At 41.3% G+C, this 25,144-nt stretch overlaps 1 protein-coding gene across 1 annotated transcript in view; it reads right to left on the reverse strand.

Annotated features, from left to right (window-relative positions):
- Positions 1-22,065, reverse strand: part of REEP3 (receptor accessory protein 3) — a 37,379-nt gene extending 15,314 nt beyond the window's left edge. Inside the window, exons 1-5 of the mRNA XM_052678057.1 lie at positions 21,968-22,065; positions 6,400-6,472; positions 2,170-2,246; positions 1,544-1,664; positions 162-275 (exon numbers count right to left, since the gene is read on the reverse strand). Coding sequence (XP_052534017.1) covers positions 162-275; positions 1,544-1,664; positions 2,170-2,246; positions 6,400-6,472; positions 21,968-21,999 — 417 coding nt within the window. The 5' untranslated portion in view covers positions 22,000-22,065. The remainder of the gene's footprint in view (positions 1-161; positions 276-1,543; positions 1,665-2,169; positions 2,247-6,399; positions 6,473-21,967) is intronic.
- Between the last annotated feature and the right edge of the window lie 3,079 nt (positions 22,066-25,144).

Here is a 25,144-nt window from a genome sequence, read left to right on the forward strand (position 1 = left end):
ATCTTAAATAAGCATAGTATGAAGCCCTTGGATTGTGTTCCAGGCTCTCCAAACATTTGCAGAGTTAAAACTTTTTATGTAGGAATGTATAAGCCTGCATATCACATCATACCATTCAACAAGTATATCAAGGACAAAAGCAATCAGTGTAAGCAGGTTACCTTCACAGCTGCTGTCACTGCAGCGGTTGCTGCCAAATTCAACCCCTGTCTTCCAAAATTCACCATGGTCTCATAGCCTCTTTCTTTGGCTTGGACAATGTACTCATCAATCTCCTAAAGCAAAGCATATTTCAGTATTAAAAGGCTGTGCGTATGAGAATCCCATTTCCCCACAGTAATATTTTTGTTCAAATAAAGATGACAGAAGAAGTCTTGAAGGAAATATTTAATGGAACAATTACTCTTAGCTTTGTATACCAATCTTCCGTTCATTTAGAAAAGGATCAAGTCTGGTCAAACAAGAAGATAAAACAGAAGACTTTTATCCCACTCAAAAATCTTGCAGCTACAAAAGTCTCTAGAAGGGAGCAAGCTTAAATTGCCAGCCAAATGCTATATAAGGTAAACAACATGCTTAAGATGAGATTAATTCCTTAGAAAGGTAGAGCCACCTCACAAAATACTTCAGAGACCAGAGCTCTGACACAGGTAAGTATCAAGGACTGTAAAGCCAGGACACTTATTTCCAGTTGTGGTAAATGGCTAGGGTTGGAGGTAAAGGCTTCAAGGTAATACACAATAGATAGCAGACTAGGGAAAAAATACCTTTATGTTACGAAGTTACAAAGATCTGCAGTTCAACCTTCCTAAGGCCAAGATGACATCATTCAAATCATGTCAACTGCCTGTTTGGCCTAGTAAAGGCCAAACCCTGTCCTGACCTATTGCACTGACTGCTTATGCTCCACATGGCAAGGTTTAGCAGCAGTAGTCTTCACAAATTACTCTTTCTGCACATTCAAATACAATACTAAAAAAGAATTAAGCAGAGCTGGGGTCTTTATACTTTGATAAAGCTAAATATTCTTTCAGCTATGTTCTGTTTGCATACTTTTTTTTTTTTTTTTTTTTTTTTTTGCAGACTGGCCCCTTAAAATTCAGTAGAAAGTCTATTTTCGTATCCTTTTCACTTTCCAAACCAGAAAAGTCACCTATATAATTCATTCTGAGAAGTCCTATTTGTAGGATATGCTAGAAAAAATGATGACATGAAGAGCTGTTGCTAAAACTGTACTTTTGCTTCTATACGTACTCTTCCAGCAGAATAATTGACTGCATCACTTCCACTCAGCTGGACTACCAAAGGTATGCTAGGTAGACCAGAAAACACTATGCTAACTCATGTCAGTACAAAGTCTCAGACTGTAAATTAAATGGAAATAAGCATATAGACAGTGATGTGCACTTTCCTAGTCCAAGTTCATGCTGCTTGATGAGCCAGTAACGCACTGATCTGCTTTTATGACTTGTTTAGCAATGGTTAGTATTTCAGCATATAGTATTTCCATATTAGGCATTAAAAATGAGAAGTTATTCCTTACCCTTTCTTTAGAAGAAAGAAGAGGGTGGAGAAATTTCCTGTACATTAAACTTGCCCCTCTAGTATATGGAGAAAGGAGCCAAATAACAAAAGCAATTTTCAGCTCATAATACAGTGGAAACCTAAAGACAAGTTGAAAGTCGCATGAAATTAACAACAGGAATAAAGACACAAGCATTAATTAAATCAAGAAGGTATCTCCAAACAACAACTGTATGTTAGCATTTAATGTTCTACACATGCAATAAGTCAGAAATTAAACAGTTTATAGACGTATTGATTTATTTTCTGAAATGAACACATCATCATATGCAAAAAACAGAAACAAGTAACACAGTTGCTTGCGTTTCAAAATCCTAAACAAAAAAGTCAACCTACACTTCCAAGCATTTCATTCTGCTATTCAGCTTCTACAGCAAAGGTAGATGCTTTGTAGTGTCCACTGTGAGCAGCACTGTACAAGCTTGGAAACATAATCCCTTACACACGCAGAAATCTTCTAGCAGGGTAAAGAGAATTATACTCTCTACAAGCTCAGCCTCTTTTATAGAGGTACATCACTACAAATCAAAGCATGTGAGAATCAAATATCATTGCATCCATTGTTTGTAGAAAGCATGCTCTTACCAAGAGATTGTTAGATCAGTTATTGTTTCGGTAACTGTATAAAGAGCAAATACAATCCAATACATCATCCAGCGAACCTGAAAATTAAAACACCACTATCAGTAAGAATTCATTTCATTTTTCTTTCCTTTACATAGAATACACGATACATTTAACAGTCCATCAGTTCAAATCTGTCAAAGCAAGAATTTCAACAGCATCTCCTTCTGGCTTCAGTTGAAATTATAGAAAGGCCCTGAAGGTTTTGTTTGTAAAAACTGGTGGCGGCAGCCATGAGCTAGATGAAATACCTGGGTCACCAGGGTGACCACCTCACTTAGAGGCAGAATCAAGTCCATGAAGCCAGTCTAATAAGCTTTAATGATGAGGAAAAAGAAAAAACAACACTGTAAGGAGTCAGTAGATTATCGTAAGCATGAAGCGCAACTCCCAGTACAGCACTAAGGAGTATTTCACTCATCTGTATGTTTCCAGCACAGTCAAAATTTTCAGCATTAGTAAGTCAGTAGCCCTTACTTTCACTTCACAACATATTTTATTCAGCTATACTTTGCATTTAGGTTCTCCATATGTACTTGATGTTATGGTACTGACACTGGAGCAAGGCAGAACAAAAGCATTTTCGTGCAACTTGGATGCTATTCACATGCCAAGAACCACAAAATCTGTGCTAATAAAAGAGCTGACATCTATGCACCTCAATGCTTCAGAGTTTATTTGTATTTGTGCGCGTGGAGGTTTTGTTGGTTTGACTTGGAGGGGGTGGTGGGATTGTTTCGGGTTTTGTTTTTTGTTGTTGCTTTAAGATTTACACTATACATCACTCTTTTGGAATCAGACAATGCTCTTAAAAAAAACACCTCAAACCTGTATTTTAGTAGTTAATTACATCTCTAATTTCCTTGAACATCTGTTCAGGCTTTTTTTTCTAGGCAGATTATGTCTCTCAGAAAAAATACTACAGAAGTAGTTCCATGCATGTCTTCTCTAAATCATCAGTGGCCAAGCATAACATATTTCCAAAATAGGTCAGTGCTAATCAGAAACAACTGAACAAGCAGTGCTTAACTGAACACCCACGTTCTTTACATTCTAGTGCCATCTATGCTTTAAAAAAAAAAAATAATTAGCAACTGCTGCTACCAGATGCAGTAAATTCATTTCAGGTCTTAAATTCATGTTAAGTCTCTTTCAAAAGCAGCAGTATACATAGTTTCCCACAAAGCATGTGGCTCAGATTTGATCTATACATTTTTTTTGAAGTGGACTTCAGTAAGTCTTAAAACCTCACGCTATGCTGCTGCCTTTTCCATAACTGTGCATTAAACTTTGAAACTTCTTCCTTTGTCATGAGACCTATTTATCTTAAATACTTTTCTGCATTTCAGTTTGAAAAGAAACTCAGTCATGTGATGACACTTCAGTCTCTCAGAGGATTTAAATATTTCAGGCTTGACTAAGCTAAGACAAACGTACACAACAGCTGAAGTCATCTCTGACAGGCCATGTGACATTTAGACTGGTGACCCTTCCATGAACCAGAGTCAACACCTGAATAAAAATAAAGTTAACATCTACCCTTGCTCCAATTTTGCATGTTTAAAATGCCACTCAGTACTGACTTTTTCCCACATATTTTTCCCAGGCTATTCATTATTTAATCAACATCTATTTATCCAATTAGGGACATTAGGAGGTGAGTTTCTCTCCAGATGCTGTGAAGAAAAGCGAGCGCTCCGCAGAAGGGGACATGACATCTGCCAGGAGTCCTGCTGCTGCTAGGGCAAAGATTCTCAAGGAGGTCAAATTATATCCCAACTGAACTAATGCACTGGGTACGAAAAATATCCCTGATGAGTGAACCCATGCAATTCAATGGCTTCCATACCAGAAACATAAGGAAAAACAAAAGGTGATATTCAATATTTTGATGCTGCCCTACAGACCATTACCAACTCAACTTTTCAAGATAAAAGCTTCAGAAGCTTTGATTGGGTTTTGCTTTTTATGTTAAAAGGGCAACTGCAGATTTATTTTGTCAGGCTTTTCTTTCTTCTGAGTGTTAAGCTCATTTTTGTTGGCTTCAGCTGAAACACACACAGCCTTTCAAGTCAGAATTTTGAAGCCAAGTTGAGAAGTCTGGTTGTTCAGACTTCTAAAAAACTGAAAAACTCCTGAAAGATCTTCAATCATTCCATTAAACCAGGGTAATTAAAAGAACAAATAATTCTCCTCAAAGGAAAAGATCTTAATTTCTAGAACCTAAAGTCCACGCATGCCTTACATTATCAAAAACAGAAGCAATAACCCGTCACTTCTTCAGAAATTATCTGTGCACATTTTGCAGCATCCTGGCCTACACAGTATGTCAAGATACCATTAAAGAAAACAACAAAACAAAACCAAAAACCTGGCAGAAGCAGTGGCTATGTCCAAAATGTCACTGGTATGAAGCTCCTGAAATCCTGTAAACAGAAACAGATGGTCCTGAGCCACACATAGCCCTGGTAAGGAAGCTGGGCTTGGGCCATAACATGACTGGCAGCAGAGCTGGCCACGTGGAACGCTGCGATAACCTACACTCTCTCTGAAGAAAATGACCCAGATGGGAAGATGAAACATGGATCATTCCCAAGATCTATCAGGACATTTATCCCAACTTGCAATGCTGTGGTAACTCACTGAGGAATCACTGTCATTCCCTAGCTGTGAAAAAGTCTTAGAGCTGCACTGAAAAATTAAAGAAGGCTTAGAAACAATGTGATGTTTCTTATTCATCTCAGTCTGGGGAACATTGTGGATGCACCTGCAGATGCAGACACTGGTCAAAGTCCACAGCTGATTCAAAAACCAGATTGAATAAAATTTGAAACAATTGGAAACATTACAATTCGAGGCTCTACTAAAGGTCTGGTGTGACAGGCATCTCAAAAAAGAAAAGCCTCTGCTACTTGGACAATTGAGCGAGAATCTTAGTGTCATAGTATTTCTTCATTTTTTAATTTTTTTTTAGAAAACATACACTTAATCACTTCTTAAGATTATTTCTTGCATTAGAATTGGCAACTGCCATCCTCTATTAACACTATAGATGCCTTTTGAGAGAGCAAGGAGGAAAACTGGATTTATGTTCTTTGCATTATGTACTTCCTGACAGGTAAAGAAAGAACAGTACAGAGTTCCATTTCTTTTGACAATTTTTCCTCCTAGAAGCTCACCTGTGGCAGGCATTAGCTCTATATGCACAAATAAGGTGTGGTTTCCGTGTATAAGCTGATTAGAAGTATGAACACAAGGTCCACTTTGAAGCCTTGATGATGCAACCAAGCTAAATGGAAGACATACAAGAGGAGGAACAACAGCTACTACATTCTGATGCTGCAGCAAAGTACAGAGCAGCACCATTAAACACCCAGACAGCAGCATTAAGTCACAGCTACAACTGCCAAATTAAAATGCCAACAGCACTGACTATCCTAAGTCAAGGAGCCAAGTTGAAGTGCAATAAGTGAGTTGCTAAAATCAAGTTTGGTTGTCTCCTAAAATAGGCAAGTAATTCAGAGACCAAAGCTTCTCACAACTGCATGTCATTTTTACAATAATTAACACTGTTCACTTTGAAACATAAACAGATGGATTCTGAACCGCATAAATGTCTTTCCCTATAGAATCATAGTTTGGGTTATGTTGGCTTGCTTTGCTCTTCTTCACCATCTTAATCAGATCTTCTCCCTCTCTGGTTACATTTGTCCTCATCTTTGAAGAGCTATCCCTTTTCTCGGGTTGAATATCCTCTTGATCTCCGTGCAACAGTTAAACCACTACTACTACTACTGACATGGTCACCAAGAAGTAAATCTGTCACAGCTTACCCAGAGGTGTTGGCAGAATTCAGAAACTTCCTTCCCTCCTCTCTGTCCAGAATTGCATTATTTCAGGTACTTAACTGAAATACAGCTAACATAAATCTTATATTTTAAAATCCTCCTGTTCTTTAGGCAGCACAGTATGTTGGATACATTCCAATATGAAAAGTTTCAGAATCTAAGCTTTATCGTTCAAAACAAAAAACACAGCACTGCCACTACATTCACACAGGTTTTATATCTACTGCCAATATGATCAAACCAAACTTCCATATAATTTATTGCACTACGTAATGAAAATGTCTCTGTTTTATCTCAGCATAGGCATCTAATTAATTAAACAATTAAAAGCAGCGTGACTTACATATTCCTTCACATTTTTTGTCTTCACAGCTTTGTACGAGTAATATGCAGGATACAGCATCCCGAACACCAGCCTATCAGAAAATAAGAAGAGTTTTCAGAATTAGTTGTACCATATACAACAAAGCAGTAACAATACATCATCAGAGCAATCCAACTAACTTATTAACATTCTCTGGTTTGAAACAAACAAACAAACAAAAAAAAACAACCAAGAACAGTGCTACAGTTTGCTTGAAGGGAGTCCTGCAATATGTAAGAATAAAAAAGCACTTGTAACAAAATGAGTTCTGCTATTTGAGTTTGTTTTGCTAGAACTTTTCAAAACCAACATGTGGACATACAGACAAGTGGGAATTAATTCAGTTTTGCTTAGACAGCCAGTTTCTACTAAAGTTCCTCAGAGCGCACAGCAGAGTGAAAGGGTGCTATCCAACCACGGTGAGAGCAGGATCAGAAGAAAAGATCTGCTGTAACAGAAGTTTGTTATTACACAGTGGTTTTACTAAAAATATTGCCCACAAACTGGAGGAACTGTTCTTTATGATAAATTGAACAGCAGGAGTTGCCATCTCCTTGAAAGAGCTCTGCACTCTCTTTCACCCACTTATCACGCTGTGCAAAGCCAGGCACCTGCCCACCCTTACTACCAACCGCCTAAAGCAGCTACAGCAAAGTCTGCAACACCACTGCAACACTGCTTACCAATTGCTGAGGATGGTTACGTGTGGGAGAAATTCACCCTTCCAGGGATACCCAGCCAGCTCCTAAGCAAGCTCAGAACTTAAACTTCTTAAAGCCATGCAAAGAAAGACGCGCATCACATAGTATCTTAAAGGGCCCGTCTGAGTGACGTACATTTTACCTTCAAATGGTCAATATCTACCAAAGTAAATAATCAACTAATATGAACTAATATGTAAATTATAAATTATAAAAAATATTGTAGCTTTAAATAACTGGTAATACTAGGAGTACAAAACAAAAAGTAGCAGCTCATGATTGTTTGTTTGTTTGTTAGTTTTTTAAATGGAAAAGGCCCCGAAGCCTTTACCTTCTTCAGCACACTAACAGCAAAGACTGCCACAGCTTTCCCAATATACAGGGCACATGGTTGGGAGTTTGATGCACTTGATTTTGGGTCAAAACACCCTAAACGTTTTTTGTTTTTTTTTTTTTCCTTCTGACTAAGAGAAGATCCTGACAACATCGGTTCAAAAAATCCTTGGTGTACTCCAACACGAGATGTGGAAACAGAAGGAATACTAGACCTGACACCCTTCATTTGGACCAACTCCTGCAGAGGAGAGCTCTTTCTCTCTTCTTTGTCCCTGTGGAATACTCCATTCAGCAACCCATCAGCTCCGATGGTGCTCACCTTTCCTGCTCCTTAAGGCTGAGACTAGAACCATTGAACACTCCTGATAAAGGAAAGCCTCATTAATCCAATAATTGTAACTGTGACTTCATAAGCATGGAAATTTCTTCGAACAGTAAGGACACAAAAGGGGTCTGTGAACATCATAACCACTGCTAACTGTCAGGTGGCTTCATAATTACATGCCAGTGGTTACTGGTCACTGAAGCACCTCACAATTGTCAAAAATAGTCCAAAGCTATTCATATGGCTGTTTGCAGACTGTACATGCAAGTTTCTTCCTGCAAAGTATACAAAAGAGAAACAGACTCCATCTTTTACTGAATAGACCTTTGATCTGCAGTTTTCCATTTAATCTACTGTCAATTAACACTGCTGTTATTTTAAAAGCTTAGCTTTAAATTCAAACAGCAACTTTTTCCAATCGTAACATCCTCAAAAGTTTGTTAGATCATCTGATATAACGTAACTTCTTTTTGAGAGCACTGCTTTGGGATCAACTGTTCTTGAAGTAGCAGTAAGAAGATCACAAAGCTCAGCTACAGAACACCTCCAGTGAAAAACAGAATGGCACCCAGCACACAGATGTGACCAAGACAGCTTGTTTTACCCAACTAGCAGATCTTTATTCCAGTAAATTAAGCTTTGCCCTCACTCTATAAATCACAGATTAGCGCAGAGCCAAGGGTAAGGCTGCTCACTGCAGCTGACTGAAGACAGAGGCAGAGATCTGCAGAATGGCAGAAGGGAGCTGGGTACAATCCACACTACTGACAAAGCTACACTGACAGCAGAGCATTTCCTGTTCACACCAACACCCCAAACACCTCAGAGTTGTTAGCAGTACCTACTGTCACACATTATAAAGCACATTCTTCCGCTGCTATTTTTACAGTAACTATACAATGCATTTGAAGGTTGCAGTGACTAGCCCAAAGCTTTTCAAACATAAAAGATTGAGTGTTATTTTTAAAACCTACTTTGTACTTCATGGCATACATTAGCACACTGCACTAATGTAGCAGACAAGAACAAAGCCAGCTTCCACAGATGGAAACAGATTTCAGCCGAACGTGATGTCATTTGCTTTATTTCTCCAATAGATCTAGGGGTAATCCTGCTTACCAATGTGATTTCTCTGCCAATCGTACACCTAACTCTTGCTGTTTCCCAGCTGCACTCAGCAGTTAGTGCAGCACTCCTCCTTCGGTACAGCCACCTCCTCCATGGACATTCTGCTCACTCCAAGAGAGATCTTTCTTAAACATATTACGAGATGGAAATCAAAACACAAACTAGAAAAAAAACCACCAATCCAAAAAGGACCAGCAAAGCCTCGAAAACCCAGAACAATGCATTTGTGTATCAATATAACTGTTAAAACACACATGACATGTATTGTCACATAATCAACAGTCCTACACTTTAAATAGCATTACCACACACAACTATTAGAAACAGAAATTTCTGAAGGGAAGCAGCAGAACTCACATCTGACCAATTAATGAGATATTGGCCACAGAACACGTTCAGCCAGTAAACAATACTCATGTTTTCAGGTTTGAATATAACGCAAATAACTATTTTTAGACATATTCCATATTTATACAATGCTATGGAAGTCTCTCAAGTCTCTCAGAAGTACAGCTTGCACCGACACTCCCAAAACACAAAGCCATTAAACCAACAGCATATTTACAACCTCAGTCTAGTGGCATTGCCAAAGAATTGCCAGAAGCACTGGAGGGTGTCTGGAATTTTATTCTTTTGTTTCTCTGAAATGCAGAGACAAAAGCCACAAGTATTCTCTGATAGTACAAGCTGTTCAGGACACTCAGTCAATCTAAGACACTCTGGAGACAATGTCATTTGCTATGCTTGCCCTAACAAGTTTGATAACAGATGAGAGCAATTTGCCCACCCACTGACAGGTTGACAGACTTGGCATAGACTGATAGGGAGCCAAACATTCGTTAATGTGTGCATTTACATTACTAATATGCAGCAACACCCTGAGCAATCACTTGACAGCATTTGTCAGGTTGTAGAACAAAGAAACAAATCTACCCTGTCTGCACAAAGTCATGGAAGTGAATATGAATACCTGACACACTTTCTTACTTTGCTGACTTCATCCAGGTTCCATCCCAATAGCAGTCTTCCACTGTAATTTACAACAGGAGTATCTTCCATTCCCTTCACACACAAGCTTTGTAAGAGCAGGTAATACATGGAAATACCTGCTAGAGGTAATACAGATGACTTCTAGTTGTGTGTGTGTGTGTGTGCGTGTGTTATCAAAGCCATAACTATACTGCAATATCTGTGCATAAACTTGTATATAGTAAGCACTACTTACAATTACTGTTTCGGGTCTTGTTTACATAGTTTAGCTTAAGCAAGATTCCTTTTGAAAGGGAAGCTTGCTAGTGGAAACTAAACAGCAGAATGAAATTTAGTCTGAAGAATGGTTTTGGCTGGCTGGTTTTGGACTTAAAAAGAAATATATGGTCATACCCATTAACAAATATCTCTAGGGTTTGATCAGCACACACTGGAAAAGCAATAACTCACTTGCTCAAACTATGTGTTATTCATGTACTTACAAGTCTGCCCTGTAAAAAGGACTCATCTTCTCGGAGTGGGGGAGGGGGGCTGTAGTGCGTAAAAGATAAGCTCTGAAGTAAGTTGTACCTGTTAAACATCTGTGTGGTATACTCATGATCAACATAAAGCGTAATGAGTGCCTGTAAGAACCCTGTTAAAGGGGAAAAAAAAAAACCTACAACTGAAGGGAAAGTAAGACCTTGAGTCACACCTCACTGGCACCCCCCACCCTGAGGATTACAGCCTGGCACCAACTCCCACACTAAGCCAGCTGCTACCTTAGCTTTTTGTGTTCACACAAACAAAAGCTCGGCCAAACGTTTTTATCCTGAGTGTTTTTGAAAGGCACTATACTAAACTTAGTTGCATTTTGCTATTGGTCAACATTCAGATATGCAACACAAGCCATAATAATCTACATTTAAAGAGTATGTATCCAAGCAATTATAAAAAACAGGCTTAGACAAAAATGGGACAGGGGACATAAGGATAAACTCTTGAATTTCCCACCAAGTTGAGTTCTACTTTTGTTCCTCCCCTCCCCCCCCACCTCTCTGTCCTCATGCAAACATGCTCCTATGTATAATAATAATTGCAAGAAATCTGAAAGAAGACAAAGCATAAATATATATTAGAAAAAAACATCTCCCATAAAGGATGTTCTATACTGGAATCTCACTCATGGCCAAGATACACCAGTAAGATCGATTGCCTATTAGCATGGGCTTGCCAGCTTTCTCTCTGAGAGAACAAGACTTAGATGCCAAGAAAGTACTACTATCTTTAATTAACTTGTTCGTTATGCAGGGAAATTTCTTTTCAAGTCCAAAATGAAGACTTGCTCTTCTATGCCATTATTAAATATAATTTTAATACACTCTTTTAAGAATTACCATAGTTGAAAGCACTAGAAATTCTCACAGTATCTTCTAGGTTGCCTGTTACTCATTCTGTTTGCTACTACAAAGCTCTAGACAACAATATACAATCAGAGAAGTCTTAATCAACAGTTAATTCCATACCCACACACACATTAGATAAGCTACCTCCTTCAGGATGAATCAACTTTGAATTTCCAGCTCAGCCTACATACAGTTTGCAGCCTACTGGGCCTGTTCAGCCAGCCAGCAACGCACCCAGATGCAAGTGCCCCAAGTCCCACTCTCAGCAATGAACATGCTGTATATTCATCGTATCAGCCTTCTCTTAAGGCCCTTTGGAGGTATGAACGCTGTACCAAACTCCCAAAGCAAAGCTACGCTCTTTTACCAGGTCATCATGGACCCTGTAACATGAAGAAGCTGCATCACTACAAGTTTAACACAGCTCTCTCAGGATTTCTCTTTTCTAAGGGCATTACTTGTATGTAAACCCTATAAAGCAACTCACCTCTTGTCACAGGTATAAGCCTGGAGATACCATCACCGCTGAAAAGAAACCTCTCAAATCCTCCTCAAAACAGTCAAAAAAAAAAAAAAAAAAAAAAAGACAGCAGTATGGAAAATTCTAACAAACTAGTATTGGAAAGCACACAGAAAATGCAGTAGGAATAGAAATTGTTACATAAGTGTTAGCCATTCTCTGCATGCCTATTAGTGGATGTAACACGTGCTTGACTTCTACTGTAATAAGTGTCGTGAATATCCTCACACTGTTTCCTGTTTACATACTAAAATCAGCCACGTATACACAACAGTCAGCAGGTGATTTCATAGCTTCCAAGCAACCAAAACAAGATTCTTCTAACATTCCCACGTGATTCATCTCTAGAATCTCCACATGATAAAGAGTCAACACTGAAGGCCTTCAACACCAAGTGGTAATCTGTAAAATCTTTCACTTAAGTCTTCATTCAAGAGCAGAATTTCATCCCTGCTGGAGAAGTACCAATTTCCAAGGCTGCTCACACTTACTCAAAATTCAGATAAACTACCTTCCTTCATATCTACCTTAATACACTCTGAAGTCTCCCATTGCTATGACTATTTGCCACTGGAAGTCCAGTATTCATGGCCACCTGCAGCATTAGACAGGAACGTGACCGAACACCAAGAACCAACCAACAATTATCAATGGTTACATCTACTTCTCATACAGCCCTTGAGAACCTGGCATGCCTCTGGTCAAAGAGCAAGTCCTTGAACCAAACCATGCTTTTCTTTACATGATCAGCAAGGACTGATGGATGGATTGAAGGTGTCAGAAGAGACCAGTTGATCTGATTCATTTTGTTGCTTTTTTGGTTGCTTGTTTATTTTCTTCATACAAGAAAATAGAAAAAAATAAATAAATAAATAAAAAATCAAACACTCAAGTTTTCAACAAGTATTTTATATGTTTAGCACATGTCTCAATAAGCTTATTCCATAGAGCAGATGAACAAGAAAACAATTGAGACTGCAAATATTTTGAGGTTCAGCGAGGAAAGCTGATGCCTACACAGATGTACAAAGAAACATGCAACATAAGATCTAATTTACAAGAGTATATTTTAAAAGAGTTTATATAATCATGGCAAAGTTGACAAAGAAACAAGCAAACGAGCTCACTAGCTTTTGAAACAGTTCTTTACATTTTTACTACCATTGGAGGATCATACTGTTTTCACCAGCAATGTGATCCTGTCAGTTTAGAATACTTCTGATGAGCTCCTAAGACACATCACTAGTTTCATGCAAATGAAATGTTGAACAGAACTAACACAAATACCTCAAATTCCAAAGTGAGGCATTCAATTTTAATCAAGAACTTTAAAATTATATATGCTTTTAACATTTAACTTCCTGACTCTGGTAATTTGAAGTCAAGAACAACTACCTGGCTCTCCCATTTACCTTCTTGTTAATATTAGCTTTACTCAGTGTCTTCAAAATATTATTCAAGGCTCCTACAATTTAAATAGGACTTAATTTATGTGTAAGAGCATTAAGTCCTTTATATTGAGGCCAGACCTTGCAAACACCTTCCATTTCAATTTAATTTGCGCACTGAAAAATTGTTCATTACAGTAACTTGAACCAATTCACATCAAGTCAGTAGCGACTTCTTTTCAGAGGTTTCATGCAACAGAAGTTAATGAAAAATGCAAAAACAGTCAGATGTTTGGAGAGGCAAGGCAAGTATCAGAAGAATAAAACAAATACTATCACCTCAGCACTGCCAACTGCAAGTTTTTAAACTCATTTAATGCTCTTAAATTTCAGATCTTAGAGATCTCAAAGATCCTCACGCTGGCATAATGACCAGACAACATTCAGGTTTGCATAATGAAGATGTTCTTCTAGCCAGTACAAAGTGGTAACTGACACAGTGAGACATCGCAGCTGAACAGAGCCACGCTAAGGCAAGGAACAAAGTTCTGCAGTTGACAGAAACAAAAGCAAATGCTGTGAAAAATACAACCAGGAAAACTCAGGAAGAATGAAAACAAAGCAATCAAAAAAACCCTTTATCTTTACAGCAACTCTATTGAATGTTTAAAGCAGCCTCACTCCATAACATATTTAAGATCCAAAGCAAGATCATTCACTACTTTATGGCAGTTCTTTCTGAGTGCTGGGATAAAGACATTTTTGGTCATCTGGAGTTGTTCTTAAAGCTTTAACTTGGGTTTCTTTACCCCAAGTTATGTTATCTTCAAGATCAAGCTGTGGAAGCCATCACATAAATCCCGTGCGATATTACATAGTGCGTGCGTTCCAGACTCAGCCGCACCAGATGAGGAAAAATTCTTTGTACTGAAGTGTTCAAGCATCTTTTATCCATCACCTCAGGAGCTGCATAAGGAAAAACATGCCTTAACATCCAACGTCAGCTACAGAAGTCCAGCAACACAGTGCCTCCAATATTACTGCCAATATTAGGGGAAAAACATTCAATGTCCTCCTGAAGTTATGTTCATTCTTACTATCTGTGGAACCTAGAGCTTTCTTCAGCTTTGTAAACTGGCTTGAAACTACCCACCGCACTGGAGTTTTGCCCTCCTGGCCTCTGCCTCAACATCACCTGCAGCCTAGGCACAATCCCTCCAATAAAACAGGATGATACATAGTTTAAAAAAAAGAAAAAACAAACAAACAAGAAAAAAAAAAACAACCTTTGCTTTTCACCTGATGTTGGTCAGCTAGAAACTTTGGAGAATCTCACTGCGTTTAGAACTACACATCAGCCACAGATTTCTGCTGCAGCGGAATGTCTTCTGTCAGCATTTCTGGAGCACAACCAACATCAGAATTACCAGTTATAAGAAGCTAACATTTACAATAGGAGAGGTCCCGACTAAGAATTCCTTCTAGTTTTTTTCAAGATAAACCGCATTTTATTTCTAAGCCACATAGAAATGAAAGACAAACCAGACCGCATGTAGCCATACTGAGTCTGGTTGCTTGGCTTTAAATAGGAAAGCATGGTTCATAACTTAAAGGCTCAGAAAGCTCAAGTTTAATCACTGTACATCTTATAACCTATGGAGGCTGATGCAGAACAGCCTAAAGGCCAAACTTCTACTAAGAAAACCCTAAAAAAAAAAAAAAAACTTCAGCAAAGAAAAGTGATGCAGCCTCTGCAGCCACACAACACCAGCTACTGAAATACAAAAAAGCCTTGTTTCTTCCTCATGTGACTATTTTTTGCTTTTGGTCATCACAAGCTACTTACATCTCAATTTTTGCCTTAAGGTTTCTGACTTCCAAACAGCTTTGCTAACGATAAAGACCCAAAAGGACATTTTTAAAGCCTCTTAGAGCATTAAAAAAAAAAAAAAAACAAACTTCCCCATTGTACATAGGAAAAGGATTCTTCTATGAAATTTGTATTTGGCAGATACCACTGAGATAACATCTGGACTTGACATTCCAAAGTACACACATTTCCTCAATTACAGCTTGTGCTTAGAAAAGCTCTGAGTACAGTGCTAGACACCAAGTCAAGAACTGACAGTACGCTGAATCTCTAATAAACTGCAGCCCTCTTCATAACTTAACTTCAGAAATGCCATGCTGAGAAGCAACTTCCCTCCCTTCTGAACCTCATTCTTCAGAGATTCATTCAATAAAGCAGGAGAGGACAGAGAGGGTGGAAGCGGCTGCTGCCCAACCACTTGTGCACGCACACAAATACGAGGTGCTGCTGGGGCAAGTCCCAGGTCTTCAAGGCTATTATTATTATTATTGAGAAACAGCTTCCAGGGATAATTCTATATGTTGAATTGTGAAACCAATGCTGTTTAAACTGCATCTACAGTAAGCTAATAACAGCTAAAGCAGTCACTAAAAATATGTGTTTCTATGGACATAATGTATTCTACACGAACCTTCAGCTTTTCACTGCTGAAAAATGTGAACAAGTCAGCTCCATCGATGGCTTCTAAAGCAACCTACTTGTAAATATGTTTGAGTAGCACTTAGCTTGCTTTTAAACATAAGGGAAACCGTGTGCTCCAAAACAGAGCCCTAGTGTGGAAGGAAAGTTAGCAGATAAAGGTGAGTAATAAGAGCATAGTAACAATTTGTTTTTCTTAAACAATTAGAGCTTAAGGTAATGACATTACCAAAAGTAATCAAGATCTCCCTAAGCTAGAGAGCGCTTTCATTATTCTCCTTTCTGTGCTTTTGATCAGTGTTCTGAGAAGGGAGTTGGGAAGAGGAAATAAGAAAACCAGACTGCAGCTGGAAGACACAAGGACAGACTGTTTTCCAGTGTTCCCTGTCCAGCAATGCAAGTCCCAACAGCTTTATTAGCAAAAGAAAGCAAAACATTATGTCAGAATTCTCACTTCAGGAAAAGTTCTGTCTTTTGCAGATCCTTACATTTTTACACCGAGTTAAAGGTTTTGAAAGAAGTTGCACCATGCTGGTTTTGAGCATCAAATACAAGTTCCAGCAGTCTTTGGGACATTGAACAATATTTTCAAGATGATAACACAGGAAAAACATTCTTGTAAGTAAACCTACATCCACATCAATGTTTGCAGAGTGCCATAGAGCACACAGGAAACTAAGTCCCACCCCATTATTTTGTCAGTGACAAACTGCACTAGGAACTATGTGAGGCTTGGAATGCAGCTAGCCTCCGAGTTACAACTGTTGTGTTAAAGCATGTCAGCACATTGGTTACCATGTTTAAAGCCACACTGATCAGCAGAAGCACGGCAGTCAAACTTTCCTACCTACATCCTTTTATAACTCGCCTCATTTGTTCTGCAGTCAATTACTATAACCTAATCAGGCAAGCCATTAAAATGCGAGAGATCCACAACACAAAGATCATATGGTTTTCTGCTTTTTGTTTTCTAACTACCGAGATGGGCTAAAGAAGGTACTTCCATTCAATAATGCATGTTTTGAAGTTTCAAAAACAGAACAAAGACGACAAATAATCCCAGGAAAAGCTGCTTTGCACATTAAAGACCAGAAGAGAGATTTTTGCATGTCGTGGTTTTAATTTTTATTATATTATATTATATTATATATATATATATATATATTTAAGATTTTCTTACAAAGGCTAAAAGCACTAAGCCAAAGCAGGTTTTATTTTATTTAGATATCAGGATTCCATTTGGGACTTTCCCCAGAGATGTCCTCATAAGTGCCTATCAGGACATGGCTCTACATACAAAATAACCAACGACTGGTTACAGTACAAAGTCACATCTATACTGATCACATCTTGAGATGCTGAGATACACTCTGACAAAGCAGAAGTTGGTTTGCAGAATGTATGACAGTAGATGTTGTTCATTTAATCAGAAGTGTCCTCCTGTGCCAGAGCACGCAGTTCTTGGTATTCCTTTATCTACAGCACATAGAACACAGATGTGGATTTCAGCACGTTTTGTAACACAGCACACGCCAAGACAATTAAGTAAGAATGTCAGACTCCCCAGTACGCCCCTGGTTGTGCTCCATCTGTTTCAGAGCTTTAGTTCACCAGACCGCCCTGGGCTACGAGTGTGGACCACGCATGCTCTGCATCTGCAGAATGCCATCAACACGGGAAAGAAAAGAGCAGCTGGACTGCATAGCAAACATTGACACAAGGAGAGGCGTGTCAGGCAGGCAGTGGGCACGCTCATTTCTGACTCTGCCAGATCCAGTCATCCTGCACTGTAGGAGCTCAGAGTAAGTGTTGCAAGTCAAGCTTAGCCAGCAGACGCTTTTTACTGAACATATGGGTTACCTAACTGCAAAGCTGAACCACGGATAGAAGTGTTTTAATGATTTCATTGCTCAATTATGTAAATGACTTTAAGCCTTCAATAGACAGGACAATATACTTAGTCCCTTGACGTATATATAGTTACAGATTCCCAATTACAAAACTTAAGAGCCTTTAAAAATTGGGAGGCCTTGTTTAATGAGAGCAGCTGCACCACTACTACTGTAACTAGACTCACCACAAGAAGCAATAAGCAGCAACACGTAAGTGAAGGATGTGAACACAGAGCATGCTTTAACCCTGCCTGGCAATATGCTGACACCTAAACCAGTGCCATTTTCTTCCTGCAACTTTTAATTCTCAGCATAGCATTTACACGACACATAGCAACTACATGACAGAAGCAAGAGCTGGTGCACGTCGCTGGAACTAAGCCAAAATGATCCTCTCTAAAGCACGCTTCAGCTGACAAAACAACCTGAATTGTGCTGTGGCCGAACAGCTTGGGGCCCCTCTGGAAAGCTGAGGACTGGGGAAGGGTGAAAGGATGGCTGCTCCCAGCAACATGCCAGTTAGATGCTTAAGAAGAGCATCAGATGTCAAGGATAATTGACACATGATGGCTGACTCTCTTCAGTTCTGTGGGGAGACAGCTATTCCAGCGCATCTCTCCATCTCACTCACCGGGACACCGTCTCCTCTCCCCCACAGGTGCAGCTGCAATTTATGGGTCTTTACAATGGAAGCACATTCTGGATCCGACAGCACTCAACATTCTTCAGGCTTCAGCTGGAAGCATCCAACCACAACAAGAGAAGGCTACAAAGACCTGAAGGAACTCCCCCACAAAGGGCCATTCTGACTTGAAGGTCAGGCTGCATACAGCTATTACTTCCACACACCACATCAGCAGTATTGTTACACTCAATTCTACCTAACAAACAGTGGCTGTTTCAAGAAACATGCTTGACAGTGTTTTGATCAGCAAACAAGAACAAAAGTTTTTTTGTACTCGTTTTTAATAAAAACCTTTATAATTCAAAAGCAGATATAATCCAGGCTCACAAAGTGTACATGCTTACATGGAACTGTAAGGAAACAAACAGTTCTAATGCATAAAGCAGCAAAAGATGAAAGACTAATGCTAATCCCCATCTCCAGGTCAGATCCGATGTACCCCAGACAGTTCTTGTCCAGCTTCACTGGACAAAGCGATAGCCTAGCCCCACAGCTATGGAACACTTGCTGAAAGTTTTATTCATGCACCCTTGTTCTTTGCAAGGCTCTAAGATGGGAGTGGGGAACAGGTATAGGCAGAAAAAAAAAAAAAAACCAGATACCTCAGAAAAATACTTTCTCCTGCAGCTCACCCTTCCAACAGCTGAGACTTTCAAACAACCTTACTGGAAGGAAAACATGCTTAGATACAGGGGTCGAGTGAGCATGCAAAGCAACACAGATGGGGCAGCTTCCATTTTTACGTGAGGAAGGGGGAAAAGTTAACAGATTACAGCAGACAGTCTGCTTTAACAGATTGCAAGAACAAAATGGCCATCTCCTTTTTATTTAGGATGCACATCTTTGCTTGGCACAAGAGAATAGTCTGATCTCATCCATACCAGGCTGTGACTGACAAGTACTCAGTGTGTTTACTACTAAATACAGTGTCTCAGCAACTGATGTGTACACAATTGCTCAGACCCCATAAATGAGAAGAACAAGCAACCAAAGCAGATTAGTCAGATACAGGCTACAAGATAACAAGACAGCCAGACACAAATATAAGAATTCTCACCACTAGAGACTGAGTACTTAAAAAGATTTCTGAGACTGCAACCTTTTTTATTGGCTTTTTGGAAGTGCAAAGAAGGAAAAATGTTGCAGTAATCATTCTTAAAACTGTTGCAATAGCCAGAGTGGAATTACTAACAACCTATAGTTACTTTAAACAGCACCCCATAAACCTTAAAATGAAAAGGCATTCTAATTATGTGCTTCAAATCTTCCGCTTCTCAACAGAAAAGAAGATACACAACTGGTACAATGTATTTCACAAGTCTGTATGCTGAGGTATTGAAAGAAAGAAAGCAAAACTATTCATTAAAGCAAAGTTTTGCCAAAGAACGCAAAGCAGTGAGTTTTAACCACTCCCTGATGATGAGTATAAAGGCCAATTCGCATGCAATTAAGAATTCTAATTCTCTACTACCTCCATTCCCAAGTTCCTTCAAGCTTTAACCAAATTATTTTTAGCTGATGAACTCCAAATTACAAGTTCTCAGACTGAATCAGAAGTTAGTTTGCTTGGGAAGTGCACGTCAGGACAAGTCCTCTGCATGAAAATTCAGAGGGCACTGCAACACACCTACAAATGCATATTTTGCTGGCTTTTTTTTTTTTTTTTTTTTTTACTTTGAAAAAGAGAAGGTCAGTCAGAAGAGGAGGACTGTGTTGCAGCTAGACCAACTGTTGTTCCTTCCAGTCACTCGTGAAGAAACACATCTTCCTGAAAGAGGATAACAGAGCTTTTTGGACTTGCTAAGGACAGCACAGAGTCTGTATGGCTCTCACGTACAAAATAAAGACATCAAACAAAAACTGATATGGTAAATAGGAGAAAACCTCAGATCTTAGCACCTATGTACTGGTTAAGAGTACTTTCATCTTCCTTACAGGCTTTCTTGAAAAGGTAGCATACTTCTAACCAACTGATGATGCACAAGTTAGAGAAATAGCCACTGGAATAGTCTGGAAAGATATCAGGAAGCAAAATAAATCAAGAAAAGGAAGACGGTATAACGAATACTGAGAAAAAGAGGGCAAGGAGGACAGTCTGAAGACTACTTGATTAAAAACATCTTACATCATACCATGTCTATCTCCATGCTACCTCTCACCTTTCCTTTCTATGTGATTTTTACTTTATTAAGTTAAACAATAGTTTCCAAGCTATGCAAGTATTCTGAATGCACTGAACTTCCTACCCAGGAATCTGAGCACTGGCAAGGTTTAAGTCCCACAGCTGGGAAACAAGAACACAAGAAGGTGAAGAGGATTCATAAATAGTATCAAAGACTCCCTTTTTAGCAAAAAATAATGAGCACATGGAAGTGAGTCAGCAACAGGAGGCAGAAAACTAAACTGAGTAATGCACTATCCTTTATTGCAATAGAACCGTGCACTGGAGCAGCTATCACCTTAAATGCCTGTGATATTGGTCAGACCCACAGATGACTTAATCCTCAAAATGCAAGCACACTGTTTAGTAGCTAATTTCAAAGGGGAGGGAAGAGGAGGAGAAACCAGCACAAGCAACTTAACAACAACCTTGTGATTCGAGATAGAGGTGCCCAGCACTGCTGATATTTCCTTTACAACCAGTGCAGTTTAAAACATGGTTAAAGGCAAAATTCTCTGTTTGGCGTTTCTATATGACCAAGCAGAAACTGGTTCAACAGCTAGTTTGACTTACAGAAAACACGGGTATGCATCTTCCTTCTACTGCCCATGGGAAGACCATGCTGACAGAAAGGCAGCAATGCCTCCCACAGCCAACATCATTCTTTTCCAGCCCTGTGACACCCGGCTCTGTTTAGCCATTCTAGTCATCTGACAGGTCTCATGGAGGGCGGCAGAACAGGAGAAGGATGAGGGACTATTGCTTGTGTAGGTTGCTGAGACCACAGCCAACAAACATACTTTGCACAAGAAGACATCTGACAGCACATCAAGTCTCGAGCTGAAATGACACCAGGCAGCTTCAAGGAGCTGCTTATCACCAACAAACTGAGGAAATCCTGTTTATCAGCCCCGCTCCAGATCACACACTCCCGCTGGCACTCGCTCAGGCACTCTCAGGACCGCTCTGCACGCAGGATCAGCTCGTTAGACCGGCAAGAAGTCACGCGCAGCACAATCTCCACTTGAGCAACGCAGCAAATACCGGGCCGGCACAGACAGAGCCGCCACACGCTGCCGACAGTTACCAACCCGCCTTCACGGCTTCATTTGCACCCATTTACGAGCGGCGCTCACCACGCACCGTGACGGCCGACCGCTCCCGGCCCCAGGGGCGGCCCGCACGCGCCGCGAAGAGCTCCGGGGCCCTATGCGCCGCTGCTTCCAGCCGCGCGCCACTCCCTCCGCCTCGCTCCGCCGAGGGCCGCGGACAGAAGCGGTGCTCCGCGTTTCTGTAGGCGGAGGGGTTCGGCGTGGCGAGGCGCGGCCGCTCCGAGCCGGCGGAAAATGCGGCGGCGCCGCGGCGGCCCCGCGACGGCCCCGCGCGGCTCCCAGCCGCCCCCGGCCCACCCGAGCCCGCTCCGGGGCCGATGAGGTCCTCCTCCTCCCTCCAGCCGCCCCCTTCCACGGGAAGCCCCGGAATGGGACGGGACGGACGCACGCTGCGCCGCCCGCTCCCAGCACTCACACGACGGCCCGCGAGATCATCCAGGACACCATCGCGGCGGCCGCGGCGGCGGCACGTCCCCTCGGCGAGCCGGGCCCGAATGGCCGCGCGCCGCGCCGCCCCGCCCCTCGCGCCGCTCCCCTCCGCTCCCCTCCCGCCGCCGGAACCCGGCGGCACCGCGCATGCGCGCCGTGCCGGCTGAGCCTGAGCGCCGAAGTGGTTCGCGCGGCCCGCCCTCGACCCGAGGGCTGCGCTGACGGGCGCGGTGACGGTTTTCTACTCGGCCTGCCGCTGCCCTGCAACCCCCTGTGGGGGGCCGGGCTGTCCCCCGAGGTCGGTGCGGTAACGCGCTGTGCTCACCCGGTGCGCCGGCATTAGTCTCTGTGTGCGCGGCCGTAAAGCGCCGCCTATTTTTAGACCGAAAATCGAAGACGCCCTTTGCTCAACAGTCGTCATGCTGATGCACGAGGAGATAGGAGCAGGTACAGTTTAATTTGATCAGGGAGGAATGTGACACGGCGCCTTTCTCCCCTTCTCATCTCTTCCCTAGGAAGCGCAGGGACCGCTCGCACGGGGCAGGTAGAGCTGCGCAGCCCTATGCGCGCTCTCCCTCGGGTTCCTCGCTGTGCTCCGGGTCAGGGTGCGGCGCCTCAGGCAGAACCCTGTGCACACACGGGCACGGCTGTGCGTGCCAGCATCTGGCTGAGCCGCATCGTGAGCCTGCCAGCCTCCACGGATATGTCCTCAATATCAGCGTAGAAATGCTCAGTGCCAAAGGCTGTGTAAGGGCACGTCCTTATACGGGTCACACAGACTGCTGCCTGCAGCTGATCCAAAGCTCCAGGTGACTGGGCAACGGGAGACACGTCTGCAGCTCGAAGAGCAAATGGTATCCTGGGCTCCATCAGAATACAGGTGGCCAGCAGGGACAGGGAGGTGATTGCCCCTCTCTACTCTGCTCTTGTGAAGCCCCATCTGGAGTACTGTGTCCAGGTCTGGATCCCCCAGTACAAGAAAGACGGAGAGCTGTTGGAGAGGGTCCAGAGGAGAGTCATAGAGATGATCAGAGGACTGGAGCACCTCCCATACCACAGGCTGAGGAAGCTGGGCTTGTTCAGCTTGGAGAAAAGAAGACTGCCTCATTGCAGCCTTTCAGTACCTAAATGTAGCCTACAAGCAGGAGCGGAATCAACTCTTTGAAAGGCTAGATAAACAGCAGGACAAGGGGAAATGGTTTTAAGTTGAGGGAGGGAAGATTTAGGTTGGATGTCAGGGAGAAGTTCTTTACAGAGAGAGTGGTGAGGAACGGGCTGCCCAGAGAGCTTGTGGATGCCCCATCCCTGGAGGTGTTCAAGGCCAGACTGGATGGGGCCCTGGGCAGCCTGGTCTGGTATTAAATGTGGAGGTTGGTGGCCCTGCATGTGTCAGGGAGGTTGGATATTCATGATCCTTTAGGTCCCTTCCAACCCTGGCGATTCTGTGATTCTGCCTAGGAATGACTGCTGTCTGTGTGCCCAGTTCTTTCCCTTGTCACCTGGCTGTCTGAGGCAAGATACCAGGCAGGACAGTTCTTAGCCCAGACACCTTGCTGAGCTTGTGGGCTAGCAGGTCTCACCTGCAAGGGACATGTGGATGAAGCTGGATGCTTCATGGTACACTAGCTCTATAAATCATCTGCAGTGATAATACAGTTTTCCTACCATATAAGGAGTAGGAATGGCTTATTCTCCATACACTGTTGGCTTATTCAGATCAGAGATCCCAGGTCCCTGCAAGACACTTTCTGTTCCATGGGCACATGCCGCAATTCCTCAAGTGCTCAGACCAATGAAGTCCAAACAAAGGCATTTTCACTCTTCTGCAGCCATCAAACACAATTCATGTGGTTAAATGGCTGAAAGTGATTTATGAAAGGAAGAAGTGGAGAAATACACAGAATGTTTCAACAATTACAGTGTTAGAAAACTTTTACTATAGTTGCAGACTGTGACATTTTAAGCTTGAAATAGAAGAGTGTACAACGATGTAAAAACAAATTTTACTTTTTCTGTGCAGGTGTTGAGGTCTTGAAAATAATGATGTTGGCCACATGGGGTGTCTCCTTACCTTGACCTCTACGGAGGGGACCAGGTGCAGAAAATGGTAAAGAGGAATTTGTGGGAAAATTAGAGCACACCGCTCAACAATCTTATTTTAAAAACAGGCCTACCCTGAATATATTCTTTATTGCATTCAGTGAAAGCAGAAATCTGAACCACTGTATTTCCCTTGAATAAAATCCTCTCTGGTGTTAGGCTGCATAAAGCAGCCTTGAACAGCAAAGGATTTGAAATATGAATTAGCTCAGAGAGCTTACATTTTAGACTCTGGTTCTGTAAACCTTTCTGCAGAGGCGGATCCTGCTGCCTGCATAACGCTCCAGTGGAGTTCTGTAGCATTCCAAACCATCTAGAGCAAACTGAGATGAGAGCTCTAGTTTGTATTCTATTACAGAAGTATATAGTAGATTTCTTTTCTATAAGCAATTGCAAAAAGCAGTCATCTCAGAGAACCTTTCTAGGAAGAGAGTGATATTCCTTCTTATGGTTCAAGAGAAATGTATACATCAATTCCATAGCTGTGTATTTTATTTTGTATAAGGTACGTTTGAGAGAAAACCACTATTTTGTGTGAAGGCATTTATTTTTCTTTTGTTTGTTGCCATGGCAATGCTGTCTCTAGTGGAAAGCTGCATTTACATTTAAAGAGGCTTTTTTTTTTTTTTTTTTTTTTTTTCTTTTTAAAGATAAAGGCAGATGGATCCTAAGAGTAATTTATCTTACTAAGAAGGTTGCTTTGTTTAGAACATTTTGAGACTGAATTCAGTGCAACAAACTGGATGAATGTTGGCCCAATCCCCAGCAGACAGGCACGAGGATGCCACATGGACTTCCTTGTTTTCTAGCTTGTATGGAATGATAATCCATTCCCCTGAACTGCAGAAACACAGGGAGTGGTGCAGCAATTAAATCCATACCATGTACTTATTCAGACCTGGGATGTCTCACCCTTACATCTATTTTTATGTAAGGAAGACTTACAGCTATCTCATTATAGGATATTTTTAAGTCCTGCACAAAAGCATAAATATATCTAGAAGTCACTTAAAATAGTTTTAGCAGTATTCGGAAAATCTCTGGTGAAGATCAGCAGCCCTCC

Source organism: Tympanuchus pallidicinctus, unplaced genomic scaffold (genome assembly GCF_026119805.1).
Source record: "Tympanuchus pallidicinctus isolate F22 unplaced genomic scaffold, pur_lepc_1.0 scaffold16, whole genome shotgun sequence".
In the NCBI taxonomy this organism is placed as follows: Eukaryota; Metazoa; Chordata; class Aves; order Galliformes; family Phasianidae; genus Tympanuchus; species Tympanuchus pallidicinctus.